Here is a 14,521-nt window from a genome sequence, read left to right on the forward strand (position 1 = left end):
TATTTACCCATGCAGTTATTTCCTCTGTTCTTTATTCCTTTGTGTAGCTCCATTATTTTCATTCATTTTTCCATTTTAAAGTATCATAATCCTCCTGCTTGAAGGATTCCCTCTAACATTTCCTGAAGTGCAGATCACTGCTAATACTTCTTTCATTTCCATATGTCTAAGAACATCTGTATTTTGCTTTTTGTTTTTTTGAAAGTTATTGTCACAAAATATAGAATTCTGGATTCAAAATTTAAAGTACTGAAAGGAAAAAAAGACGTTGCTCTACTCTTTTCACTTGCAAAAAGAATTCTGCTGTCATGGTTATCTTTGTTCCTTTGTATGTAACGTTTCTTCTTTTTCCTCTAGTTGCTTTTAAGATTTCCTCTGTCTTACTGGTTTTGAGCAAATTGATTATGATGTCTTTTGGCATACTTTCTCTCATTTTCCTGTACTTGACATCCATTGAACTCCTTGGATCTTGGTGTTATAGTTTTCATCAAACTTGGGAAATTTTTAATCTTTATTTTTTCCAATATTTTTCTGTTCCCTTTTCTCTTCTCTCCTTGGAAATTCTATCTACGTGTTCCCTGAGATACAGGGAATATCCAAGGTGAGCTCTCTTAGAAAGAAAAGACTGGTCTCCTGTGTGAGCTCCAAGACTATTCTAGAATTCCTCCCACTGGATCTTTCCCAGCCTCAGGTGATTTCTCCACATGAAAGAATTCATCCACAAATTCTCAAGGGGGGCTCTGCAGATTTCCAGAGTTCTTTCTCTATACCTCTCTCCTCTCTGGTAATTTGTCTTATGAAATCTAGATTTCTTGGTCTTCCTGGACTTTTAGCTCTGTCTCCCAGACTCAGAAGTTTGCTGTGCTCCACCCAGGATCCTTCTCCCTACACCATGGCCCTGAAACTTTCTCAAAGCATTAAGCTGGGATAACAACAGAGTTCACCTTGGATGTTCCCTGTATCTCAGGGGTCACTGGCCTTCATTGCTTGGTGCCCAGTATCTCTAAAAACCATTACTTCATATATTTTTGTCAGGTTTTCCCTACCAGAGATTTCTCATGCCCTACTCTTGGTAAGTAAAAGAGGTCAAAATTACCAGTGGCCAGAGTGTCTGACCTCACCATCTTCTTATCCAAAGCCTCAAGCTTATGAATCATCCCTGCCAGATATTGCCCTCCTGCCCTATGGTTGTAGGTTCCAGCTGGTTCCTGAACCAGTACATCCAGCCCAGGGAGCATGTGGACGCTGCTAAGCCCAGGAAGGTAGATTTTGTTTAATGCACATGAAGGTTTCACATGCAACGGTAGTCCATCTGGCCTCCTCCATCCTAACGTTTCCCCCTCCAGATGGCTATGCTAACTCCTTTGGCCTTGCAGGCTCTGGGCAGCCAAACTTAGGGATTGGCTGTGCCTTCACATGAAGCACACCCTCCTTTGCCTCAATAACACTGTGTTGTGGGTAGTAACAGGAACAGATCAGACACTCCACATGTAGTCTCTGGGGCCAAAACAAAGTTATAAAAGCCTCAGTGGGTATCCAACAGTGGCCAAATTTTGCTTTTTAACTAGAAATGGGACACCTGAAGCATCTTTGAAAATGTATGCTTGGAGTGATTTCAGTTTTCAGTTTTGTGTGTGTGTGTGTGTGTATGTGTGTATTCGACTGAAATAAAGGGATGAAAATCTATCCTTTATCAATTACTAAGGCCACTATCTCTTTTGTTTCCTTTAGGAATAATACCTAAAAATCTTCTGTTAATCCTCAAGACTAACTACCCCAAGCTTAAATACTCCCTACATTAGTCTGTGCTACCACAACAAAATACCATAGTCTGGGTGGCTTAAACAACATAAATTCATTTTCTCACAGTTCTGGAGCCTGAAAGTCAAAGATCAGGGTGCCCTCAGGATTGGTTTATGATGAAGCATCTCTTTCTGGCTTGTAGATGGCCATCTTCCTACTGTGCTTTTCCTCTGTGCATGCATGGAAAGAGAGAAGTCTCTGGCATCTCCTCCTCTTCTTAGAAGGACATCAGTCAGACTGGATTTGGGTCCTACCCTCATGATCTCATTTAAACTTAATTACCTCTCTTAAAGACCCTATCTCCTCATACAGCTACACTGGGGGTTAGGGTTTCAACACACAAACTTTGGGGGAAACAATTCAGTCCACTGTACTCCCCGAAACCCTGAGCAGAGAATCTTTGCCTGGCGTGGATGTTGACTTTAGCTCAGGTCCCCCTGCTTCATTTTCATTCTCTTGGGATGACAGAGGACTCTTTGGGTTGATACTGAGTATGGTGTCACTACAAATGAGCAGCCCCTCTGGATAAGCTTGGGGACCTGGAGAGCTGGCCCTGGCAAAACATTGCAGCTGTGCTGCCCCAGACCCATAGCTGGACACCCAGTCACAGTAAAAAGTCACTGTCACCTGGAATTTATCAGGTTACACAAGGTATGCTCTCCCATGCCTTTAACCTCTTCCTCCCTCTACACGTATCGCTTCCCCACTTTTCTTCAACTGTATCCCTGCCCAGCTGCTCTGGCCTCCTTGCCCTTCTTCCACATTGACACCTCTGTAATATAGGCAGGGTACCAGGAGGCAATACGGCCTGGCAAGGGTTCCCAAACTTTGCTGTGGTGATTAGGATCACCTGGGAAGCTTTCAAAACCCCCCCCCCCTCAATGTCCAGATCACATACTTTATGGATTCAGTCAGAATGTACAGGGTGAAAGCCAGACATCAGTACGTTCCTGAGGAACTGGGTTTTGAATCCTAGTTTTACTGCTTCTAGCTGTGTGACCTTGGGCTAAATGGAGAAAATAGTAGCACCTATCTTATAAGATTGTAGGTAGGGTTAAATGAGTTAATACTGTGAAGACCCTAGAACGGTGCTTGCCACGTAAGGTATGTGTTATAAGTGTTAACGACCATTGTTACCAGAAGTGTCTAAATGAAACCAGTTCCCTACAGAGGAAAATCCTTTACTAACTTAAGAGAATCAGTACACAAAGTCCCCAACTGTGAAAGGGAAAAGAGTGAGCTAACATTTACCAAATACCTGCTTGGTGCAAAGCATCCATTACTTTACCTAATCTTTACAATAATCCTTCAAGACCAATATTATAATTATTTAACAGAAGAATAAACTAAAGCTTAAATAGATTAATTTGGGTTAATTCCAAATGATGGAGTTGGGATTTTCCACCAGGACTTTCTTACTCCAAACTCAGGTTCCTCTGAATCCTCTTCTCAACTAAGCCACCACCTTCGGACTTTTGTGTTCGTCTCTGCATCACCCAATTTTAGCAACAATCCTGTTAAGTCAGTTCAGCCAGAATTCCCCACCCTTCACTTATGATCAAATTCCTCATAGCCTACCACACCCAGGTGGTAGCTGGTCACCCTGGCCTGCCTTCAAGAAGAATCCTGTCAGGTAGGTTTGGCCAGAATTCCCCTTTACCCCTGATGTCTCCTCTTGTAATTTTCCATCCATTAACCACCACTGCCCCCTCAACCCCTGTTCCTTGGCTACAAATACCCACTTGTCCGTGCTGTATTCATCACTAAGCCCGGCTCTATACTGGTAACTGCAAGTTACCACTTTCCTGTCCAGCTGGTGTTTTTTTTGACAATCTCACTAACACACGCACATTCACATACACTCACATACACATACACACAAACCACAGCACAACTCTGGAAGCAATCCTCAGGAAACAGTCCTTCATCCCCAACTAGTAACAGTTATGACTCTTACACTATAAACATAAACAGCACCCACCACTGTCTAGTGTGGCCACGTCAGACTTGGGCGGCTCAGCAACCAGCCTCTGGATCTGAGTCAAAATGCTGCATGCTTCCTCCATCTCCTTCCAGATGAGAAACACGTCCTCTCTGACCCCAGCTCCTGGGAAGGGAAACACAGAGTGAGAGGGTGGCTATGGCAGGCCCAAGAACCCTCTAGTAGTCCTAGAGGCCTGGCATACCGCAGTCAAGTATCTAGAACATTTCTGAACCTCAAATTCCACCGTCTCCCCTAATGTGAGAATCAGAACTGAAATCCCTAAGGAAGTGCTGTCAGCTAAGGAAACATAAATGCAGACTTTGGGATGCAGTAAATCTTTGTAAATATCTGTACCAGCCAGAATATTTTAAGATGAATTACTGATAATACTCAAATAAGGTAAAGAATAAAAATATTCAAAATCACCTAATAAAGGCCAAGGTGAGGAAGGAAAATTCAATGGTTTAGGAAAGTAATACTTCCTAACCTTTCTTGATTAAGCTGAGATTTCCTGCTTCTTTGAAAACCACCTTCACAGTCTTTATTTTCCCCTAATGTAAGAGTGATTCTTTGACCTCCTTTTCTGGATCTCTGCTGTCTCAATTAAGGGTTAGGTTTGGCCATATGGCATATCTTTTCAAAATGATTTGGCTTCTAAATATAGATACTAATATCATTCTCACAATCAATTAATAAAAGTTTATCCCGTAGGTAACAGGTCCAAAGCTGGGATAGAGGCTCTGCCTTCACCAAGATCTAGGCCCTCACAGATTAGTCATTTCCATACATTAAGTAGGGTATAGGAGTGGGAGGGAAATGGATATGACCACAGAAGTGCAATATAAGGGATCTGACATCATCAGATTTGTGGTGGTATCTTGACAACATCAATATCAATGTGATGGCTGTGGTAATGTCCTATAGTTTTGCAAGATGTTACCATAAATGGAAACTGGATAGAGAGGACCTGGCTATCTCTATTATTTCTTACAACTGTGTATAAAGCTATGATTATCCCCACACACCTCCTGACTAGAGCCTGCTATGCACACAAGGCCAGTAGTGACTCCAAGAGGCCATGAAAGAACCACCCATTTTCCATGGCATCCACGGGCCCAGCCACTGCCTTGGTACTACCCAAGGCATTGCAGGATTACCAGGGAGTTGCCATTCTGGGGTTGTTCCTAATTCGGCTGTACAGACAACTATTTAATAGCTATGTTTTCTAGTTTTAAAAATTCCACTCCAATAAAAACCTTAAAAACAACAACAACCAACTCAATTTCAGACAATATACAGTCAGCTCAGAGAACAATGACTCTGTTATCATTAAAGTAAGCTACATCCAAATTCTCTAATGATAAATACCTCTGAGGGTACCTGCATTGTGCTCAGTATTGTGCTCAGGCCTTTCTAAACATTGTCTCTTTCTCTTTTTACCCCAACTCTGCAGGCAAATTCTATTCTTGTCCTCCTTCTACAGTATATATAAACTGAGACAGAATGAACTGTCCAAGGTCACACTGTCAACAAGCGGCAGAGCAGGGAAGGAGTCAAACCCAAGTTGGTGTGACTATACCAATTCAGCCACCCTGAATAGTTGCCCTAGAAAAGGATTGGATGGTTATAGAGGGTCCCTGCAGCCCCCTCCCTGAGCTGCTATTAAGATTCCAAGTCTGTCTACCTAATAGTCCACAGACGCCTGAGATCCCATAACCACGGAAAATGAGAGACCACCATCGGGTCTAGGGGCTGCCCCCACCCAAGGTAAAAGGATGGACCTTAAGCTACCAGGATAGACCAGAGTCAATGTTTCTGACTTTTAAAATGTCGTCAGGAAGGGCAGGGCAGAAGTGAAGGGATACCAGGGATCTGGCCCTCCCGAAGTGAGAGAGTATTAAAAGCTATATTCATAAAGAAGCAAGTGACAAGCCCTGACAGAGATGGATAGCCACCATGCCTCTGCAGCCATCAACAGCCCAAGGAATGACACGTGATGTACACCCAGCTCCATGGTAGAACTCCAAAAATATCGTAAACTGCTGCCAAATGCAAACCTTAAGCCCAAAGCACTTTCTGACTGTTGTAAAAGCAAAACTGGCTTCCGGTTGCTTGCTGCAGCACAGAGGGGTTAAACAGCAGAATCCTCCAAGAAGTTCAAATGAGTCAAGGCTTTCCATTTTCCCCAGATTTGCCAATAATGTCTTAAGAGGTAGTGGACCACGGGTCAGCAACAAAGGAAAAATTCAAAGAAACGGAGGTGGCTCTTGATGATGCAGGAACAGGACATGTGTTTAAGGGGCAGCAACTGACAGCACGCTCTCAGTGCAGGCAGTAACGAGATGATCACTACACAGGTTTAGTCATTATAATTAGGCAGTTACAGATTCCTATACTGGTGATCAGAAAACAAAATAAAACTGTCCATTTAACCAGATTTGCTTTGAAAACAAAACAAGAAAAGCTGCAGGGCAATACAAAGTAGACCTTAGAATGTAGAGGTTTTATTTCATTATTCCACAGGCAATGACGAAGGGCTGCCATTTTTATGAGGGTCACTTCTAAGGGATGTAGCTGGGACATCAGACAGCTGCAGCCAAGGGAGACAGCCCTCTTCTTAAAACAGAAGAGGGTGGAAGACAAGGCACAGGAAATCCCAGTATTCAGAGAGCTCTGTGAATTTGAGATGCCACAGAGGCGACAAAACCACGATGAAGCTGTACGGATTTTGATCATCAAGGTATAAGCTAGCCACAGTCTGCTGTGCACAGAAGCAGGATATGGTTTCTCATAGAGGCATCCAGACGACCTACAAAATCTTCCAACCCAAGTGTCCCCTCTCGTGCACCAACCCCTGATATCTCCCATGTGTCGTGAGGTAGCAATTTGAAGGCTCACAAAATTCTGACACCAGCTGGGAGAGATGTCACATTAAGCTGCTGTTTTTCATTAGGACCTGGTATTGATTTCTCAGACTGGCTGGTTTAACAAATGAAATGAGACCCAGATTAGATATGTTTTGATATGTCAGGGGAACACCACCTCCCTGTCAAATCTTCCATGTCTCACCTACAGAAGTCCAATTCCTTAATTATTCATTTGGCAAATATTTGTCAAGCACTTACCTAATGTGGCGGATGAGCACTGCCAGTGCTGAGGGCCCTGCTCCCTGCATTGCAATCAGGTCCAGGGTTCAAGGCCCCCATAACACTCCCTCTAACACTCTGCCACCTGGTCAGGGCACTGTCCTCCAGCCCCCCAGGGCCCCTGGACGCCGCTATCTTCACCACCAGGAAACTCACAGCCCTCCACTCCACCCACCCCACCCTTCATTCAAGACACCGTTCAGCCTCCACCATCAAGCTTGGTCCATGCATCCCAGCAAACAGTGATCTGCCTCCCGCTCCTTCTCAACCCTGTGGAAGGAATCAGCCACACCACTGTTCTCAGTCCTTTTGCTGCCAGGGCACACTTGCAGCACTACCACCACCACTACCACCCCCATTAGATAGGCTGACAGTATATGCAATTCCTGGCCACCTGTCCCCCAACCTCCAATTCCAAAGAGCACAAAGAAGCATCAGCCAGTGATGGTGAACTAGAATATGCATAGCCTTGAATAGTCTAATTTAAGTCAATCCTTCACAAACATGATGCCTTATTTTTGGTACGCAGCTGCTTATAACACAGCTCACCACCCAGCAGCATGTCCCCCGTCATCCTGCTACCCAGACGTGTGGTCTACAGCTCTCCTATGGTGTTAGCACACAGGCTTGGATTACTGTTTATGCTTGTGCAGACTGACTTTGCTCACTAAATTATAAACATCTTGAGCATCGGGACAATATCTTTTCTTTCGTTGTATCCTCCATAGCACTTAGCACAGAAGCTAGTGTTTTCAGCAAGAATTCTTATTCTTCTTTGTTTTTATTTTCCTTATTAAAAAGAAACAATGACTAAGCACCTAATATGGTCTTTCCTCGGGGAATTGCCCTGCCTCATGACTGAGAGGCCCAATATTGCAAGAAACTCTCCAGAGTGGTATGTAACAGACTCATATCCTTAGAGCATATAGCTATGCCCTAGGTATTCTAGACATTAGCAATGACTTGCCCTCAAGCAGTAAGTCCCTTCCTTTCAGATGCTCCTGCCACAGCTACACAAGGCTCCCCCCATTATCTGAAATACTAGCAATCCAAGGGCAGGAGAGGAAAGGTGATTCCAAAAGCAGCCAGGGATGGCACTGGCCCCAGGACAGTTTAATGTAGGGAGAGGGCAATCCAGAAACTAAAACCACCCTCAGCAACCTTGAATCCCAGACCACCCCCTAGTCCCAGTGCAGGCTCACCTGTCTGTGGCTCTTCTCCACTGCCCAGGACTCCTGGGTGAAGAACTGACTCAGATGAAAGGAGATTGCTGTCTGCCTGAGCCCTAAACTTCTATTTAGCTGTGAGGATCTGAAAGAGCTGAACAGAACTATCAAAAGGCAGTATTTTCAGGAAAAAGCAGCACATGCTTCTATTTACAGAAGGCAATACAACATTTTTTTAAATATAATAAACCAAGAAGTGACTAAAATGTCCAGAAAAATAAAATTATAATATGGGATAATATAGGTGTGATGAAAGGGGACAATTACATCCATAAAGATATTGCAAGTGGTGAAATCAGTAGTTTCTGTTGCAATGGAAAATCCCCAGTTATTCCTGTTAAATTATATATTAAGATGTTTTGGTGTTGAGAAGTCATTGAACACCTTGTGGCTTGATCCGGCCCCATCCCCCCAACCACCGAGGTGCGTGTGCAGCTGTACTCAGTCGCCCTATGGAAATTAGCCACTAATTAATTTAAAGAAAATAGAGGCATTTCACCATCTGGATAAACATCTAGCATTTCCCTGGAGCAATGAATGTATATGCTTCACAAGGGCCATGATGTCTTAAAAGTAATTTCAAATACCAAGTATGGGCAACTTTTAATAAGTGGGTGTGATACTATCTCCTGGGGCCTCTCTCTTCTAAGTGGAACACCGCAAAATGCAAATGTGTTGCAGTCTAATCGTCCAATATTCACATAGCAAACCTGAATATAAGCCATCACTATTCACCCCAGGGTAAAGAACAAGTGCTCCACCAAACTCAGCAAGAAGCATGACCCCAGGCTCTGGGTGCTACCCGGAAAGCAGGTGATGAAGACACGGGCACAGGGAAAGAGAAGCAATATCCAAAGAAAAAATGCCCACAAATAAAGTTTAGCTGAGTAAATCTATTCTTTTTAGAACAGGCAATACCCTCTAAAAGGCACCAAATCAAAAGGTGTTTTAATGAAATGGTCAATTCAGGGGAACTTTATGGGTTTCCTTCAGAGAAAATTTGTTAAAATTGTTGTTTTTCAGCTTTTCCATCACAAAAAGACCTGGCCTTCTTTTGGTTCTAAGGGCCCCACAGTGCACAAAATGAACACAAGATGGTCACAGAGCTGCTCCCTGATATCTGTCAACCAACTCTGAATCAACAGAGAAACAGTAAGGCTAGGGCTTGTCTTGGGGATCAACCCCACATTAGCATCTACTCAGCCTCCTGTCCTCAACAAAAGCCCATTTTTGTGAAAATTGATCATGTGGGTTACTGAGGACTGGGTCTCATTCACAAGTTTTAGCGCATTAATGATTTTCTTTAAACTCATAAGACACTGACCTAGGACCCAGGAAGACAATTATTTTAAAATATCCTCTTCTCAATAGGACATCCTCTTACAGCAATCATCATTCACTCATTTATTCAACAAAACTCAATCAATATCTATTATATTTGGGCACTGGAAATACAGGATGAACAGAAACAGTCCAAGCTTTTAAGAGACTCTCACTCCAGTGTGGTCTTCCCAAAGTGTGGTCCTCAGAACCCGTGTCAGAACCCCCCCCCCCATCTGCTTTTTCAAAGTGCAAACTCCTAGGCCACACCCCAGACTCATTCTCCAGGAAACTGTACTCTTAAAAGCATCCCAATCAAAACAACCATGAGATACCACCTTACACCTGTCAGAATGGCTCACATTAACAACTCAGGTAACAACAGATGTTGGCAAGGATGTGGAAAAAGAGGATCTCTTTTGCACTGTTGGTGGGAATGCAAGCTGGTGCAGCCACTCTGGAAAACTGGATGGAGGTCCCTCAAAAAACTAAAAATAGAATACCCTATGACCCAGAAATTGCACTACTAGGTATTTATCCACGGGATACAGGTGTGCTGTTGCGAACAGACACATGCACCCCCATATTTATAGCAGCACTACCAACAATAGCCAAAGTATGTCTGAAAGCAGCAAGGGATAAACGTGCCCTCACATATAAAGGGAGACCTATAAGACTCGTGACTGATCTCTCTTTTGAAACTTGGCAGGCCAGAAAGAATTGGCACGAGATCTTCAGTGTGCTAAACAGAAAAAATATGCAGCCGAGAATGCTTTATCCAGCAAGTCTGTCATTTAGAATAGAAGGAGAGACAAAGGTCTTCCCAAACAAACAAAAACTGAAGGAATTTGTCACCACTAAACCAGCCCTACAAGAGATCCTAAGGGGGACCCTGTGAGACAAAGTCCCAGAGACATCACTACAAGCATAAAACATACAGACATCACAATGACTCTAAACCCGTATCTTTCTACAATAACACTGAATGTAAATGGATTAAATGCGCCAACCAAAAGACATAGGGTATCAGAATGGATAAAAAAACAAGACCCATCTATTTGCTGTCTACAAGAGACTCATTTTAGACCTGAGGACACCTTTAGATTGAGAGTGAGGGGATGGAGAACTATTTATCATGCGACTGGAAGCCAAAAGAAAGCTGGAGTAGCCATACTTATATCAGACAAACTGGACTTTAAATTAAAGACTGTAACAAGAGATGAAGAAGGGCATTATATAATAATTACAGGGTCTATCCATCAGGAAGAGCTAACAATTATAAATGTCTATGCGCCGAATACCGGAGCCCCCAAATATATAAAACAGTTACTCATAAACATAAGCAACCTTATTGATAAGAATGTGGTAACTGCAGGGGACTTTAACACCCCACTTACAGAAATGGATAGATCATCTAGACACATGGTCAATAAAGAAACAAGGGCCCTGAATGAGACATTGGATCAGATGGACTTGACAGATATATTTAGAACTCTGCATCCCAAAGCAACAGAATATACTTTCTTCTCGAGTGCACATGGAACATTCTCCAAGATAGATCATATACTGGGTCACAAAACAGCCCTTCATAAGTTTACAAGAATTGAAATTATACCATGCATACTTTCAGACCACAATGCTATGAAGCTTGAAATCAACCACAGGAAAAAGTCTGGAAAACCTCCAAAAGCATGGATGGAGGTTAAAGAACAATAGCCAAAGTATGGAAAGAGCTCAAATGTCCATTGGTGGATGAATGGATAAAGAAGATGTGGTATATATATACAATGGAGTATTACTTGGCAATCAAAAAGAATGAAATCTTGCCATTTGCAACTACGTGGATGGAACTGGAGGGTATTATGCTAAGTGAAATTAGTCAGAGGAAGACAAAAACCATATGACTTTACTCATATGAGGACTTTAAGAGACAAAACAGATGAACATAAGGGAAGGGAAACAAAAATAATATAAAAACAGGGAGGGGGACAAAACAGAAGAGACTTATAAATATGGAGAACAAACTGAGGGTTACGGGAGGGGTTGTGGGAGGAGGGATGGGATGAATGGGTAAGAGGCATTAAGGAATCTACTCCTGAAATCATTGTTGCACTATATGCTAACTGATTTGAATGTAAATTTCAAAAAAAAAAAAATAAAAAATAAAATTAAAAAACAAAAAAGCATCCCAGTGATTCTTTTGCAACAAAACCTTGCAAAGCTTTAGTCTGATAGGCAAGGCAGGCATGTAAACAAGTTATTTCTACACAAAATAGTCTTGGAGAAAAAAAGTTGAGTGATTTCCGGAACAATATTCTAATACCCTGATGCCTCGATTTCTGCCCTAAAGAAGTGCTCCTCAAAGGAATCAGAGTTCTTTTTCCCTTTCAAAGTACTGGAGAGTCCCTGACATACCATCTTCTCTATATACCTATCCCAGGCCATGAACCTCACTGATGTGGTTCATAACATTCCACTATTTCTAATAGCGTCATCTCTTTAAGATTACATGTCTTTTATAAAGCCTGCTTCCTGCTGATGCATAAAGGAGGAGAAAGTGGGAAAAACTAAAATTTACTATGTGCCTACTATGTGCCAGCCCTTGTGTTGGGCACTTAAACCTATTGCCTTATTTACTCTCACAATGATCCTATAAGTAGGGATCATTACCCCCATTTCACAAATGAGCCAACTGTGGCTCAGAGAAATTAAGAAACTTACCCAAGGCCACACAACTAATAAGTAGTGCAGTCACGATTCTATTCAGGTCTGTCTCCAAAGTTCCCCATTCTCTTTCCACACTAGAATATCATCCCCGTGTATCTTCATAAACACTAGATCTAAAAGCAAATATCTGTGATGTACTGGTTGTTTTTAGCTTTCTTCAAGGGGCTTATAGACTCATCTCTTCCTGGGATGGAACACACCCAGTCTGTAATTGTGATATGTAGGTGATGATGGTTGCTGAGCTACATCCCCAAGGCCAGGGCCTAATGCGACATTCTGATGAGCAACAGCACACCCTTGGTGGCTTAGCTGTAATCTGCCTGTGCTGGGATTGGCAGTCACCCACAGGACAGCCTCATGGGGTTCTTAACTCCCAGAGCTCTCAAGTGTTAGTCTTCTGTTATCTGCATGTTTGTCTCCCTTATCCAACTGTGATTTCTTTGAAGACATTTATCATTTCTATAACCGGCCCCCCTGGTACATCCCTGACAGCTGAAAGACACTTCCAAATAGACTGTTCCAGAGCATAAACTTGCTGAGGAGAGGGACTTCCTTTTTAATCATTGTATCCCCAGAGCTCAGCACAGTGCTTGACTTTCAAAAGCAAATGTGGAGAATCTCTCACCCTCAAATCAGAGTGAGTATATTCAAAGGTAATCAGAAATCAACACCGGCTCTTTTACCTAGTGATTCGATTTAATTTTTAAGAGATTCTTGAGGGATTTCTCTATGCCATATGTTTTGTTAGGTGATGCAAGATGTCTGGACCCACTCAATTATTTCAGTGGGATCTTAAAAGATTGATTATGTTGGTGACCAAAGAAATGGGCTAAGCCCACCAGTGCCCAGTGAGAAAGGGCTGTGGTGAGCAATGGAGGCATCCTGGTGACAGGCTATACTACAGCCAGGAGCCAAGAATAACAAGGAACCCAGGATGTAAACCCACTGCGGGGGAAGGAATACAGGAGTTCCCTGCCCTGAAAGAGTCTCAGTCTCTGGTTAAGAAAACCAGACCTTCACACATACCAAGATGTAGGGAAGAAGTGGGTGGAGGTGGAGGTGGGAAATTCTGAAATCCTAAACTGGGATCCTGGAGTCATGGAGGGAAGGAGCAACTTATAACTCATCAAGCAGAATGGGGTGCCTGGATGTCTCAGTCAGTTAAGCATCCAACTTTGGCTCAGGTCATGATCTTGCAGCTCACAAGTTCAAGCCCTGCGTCAGGCTCAGGGCTTCAGATTCTGTGTCTCCCTCTCTCTCCTCCCCTCCTCTGCTCATGCTCGCTCAATCAATCTCTCTCTCTCTCTCTCTCTCTCTCTCTCTCTCTCTCTCTCTCTCTGTCAAAAATAAATAAAAATAGGGGCGCCTGGGTGGCGCAGTCGGTTAAGCGTCCGACTTCAGCCAGGTCACGATCTCGCGGTCCGGGAGTTCGAGCCCCGCGTCGGGCTCTGGGCTGATGGCTCAGAGCCTGGAGCCTGTTTCCGATTCTGTGTCTCCCTCTCTGTCTGCCCCTCCCCCGTTCATGCTCTGTCTCTCTCTGTCCCAAAAAAATAAATAAAACGTTGAAAAAAAATTAAAAAAATAAATAAATAAAAATATTTAAATCATCAAGCAGAGGCATAATTGATACTCTAAGAGTTTGGGGTTCCCTAAATAGGAACCTTGTCCTTTGTTCCTTTGGAATCTCCTCCTCAGCCCTACTGAGCCTCTAAAAACAAAAAAGGTGTTGAACAAATGCTTGTTAACTAACCAGAGCAACTGTCTCACAGAAATTCAAGGCGAACCATTTATTGGGAGGAGCAGGACTTGGGAGATAATTAAAGTCTCTCAGCCTTGAAAGCCGTACTGTGGCAACAATTTTGGAAGTGCAGCTGCTCTAGCTCCATGGGTTGAATTAAACTGAGTTCTAGGAAGAAGGAAGAAGACCTCAGAGAGCCTCCTGCTGTCAGTGAGTTACAATCAGTGCTTCTAAATTAAATCAGAGATTAGAAACAAAGAGGCAATGCCAAGCCCGAGTGATGGGCCAGTAAACTTTACATACCTAATTAAAGATCGGAAGTGCCTTCCAAGAACACAACTTGGTTATTTTTTCTCCGCAAGCCTAACAGCCTGAATATATCTTAAAGTAAATAAAAGTTTGGTTTCATGATATTTAGTTTTAATTCACGCATTTATCTCCACCACCACAACAAACAAAGTGCAGTTTCCAAAGGCAGAATCAGACAAATTTTTACAGCTACACCATTTTTGGACATCAGAATAAAACTAGCTGATCTGAGAAGCTTTTCTAACACCATTTTGCCAGGAGTACTAAA

At 42.9% G+C, this 14,521-nt stretch overlaps 1 protein-coding gene across 9 annotated transcripts in view; it reads right to left on the minus strand.

The window, feature by feature from the left end:
* VWA3B (von Willebrand factor A domain containing 3B) overlaps window positions 1–14,521 on the minus strand; it is a 215,226-nt gene that overhangs the window by 144,661 nt on the left and 56,044 nt on the right. For all 9 annotated transcript variants that reach the window (XR_007151160.1, XR_007151161.1, XR_007151162.1 and 6 more), the window contains one exon: window positions 3,785–3,910. Coding sequence is in view for 6 of the 9 variants with exons in the window: in XM_047854132.1 (XP_047710088.1) it covers window positions 3,785–3,910 (126 nt within the window). In the remaining 3 variants the exon portion in view is untranslated. The remainder of the gene's footprint in view (window positions 1–3,784; window positions 3,911–14,521) is intronic.

This window comes from Prionailurus viverrinus, chromosome A3 (genome assembly GCF_022837055.1).
Source record: "Prionailurus viverrinus isolate Anna chromosome A3, UM_Priviv_1.0, whole genome shotgun sequence".
In the NCBI taxonomy this organism is placed as follows: Eukaryota; Metazoa; Chordata; class Mammalia; order Carnivora; family Felidae; genus Prionailurus; species Prionailurus viverrinus.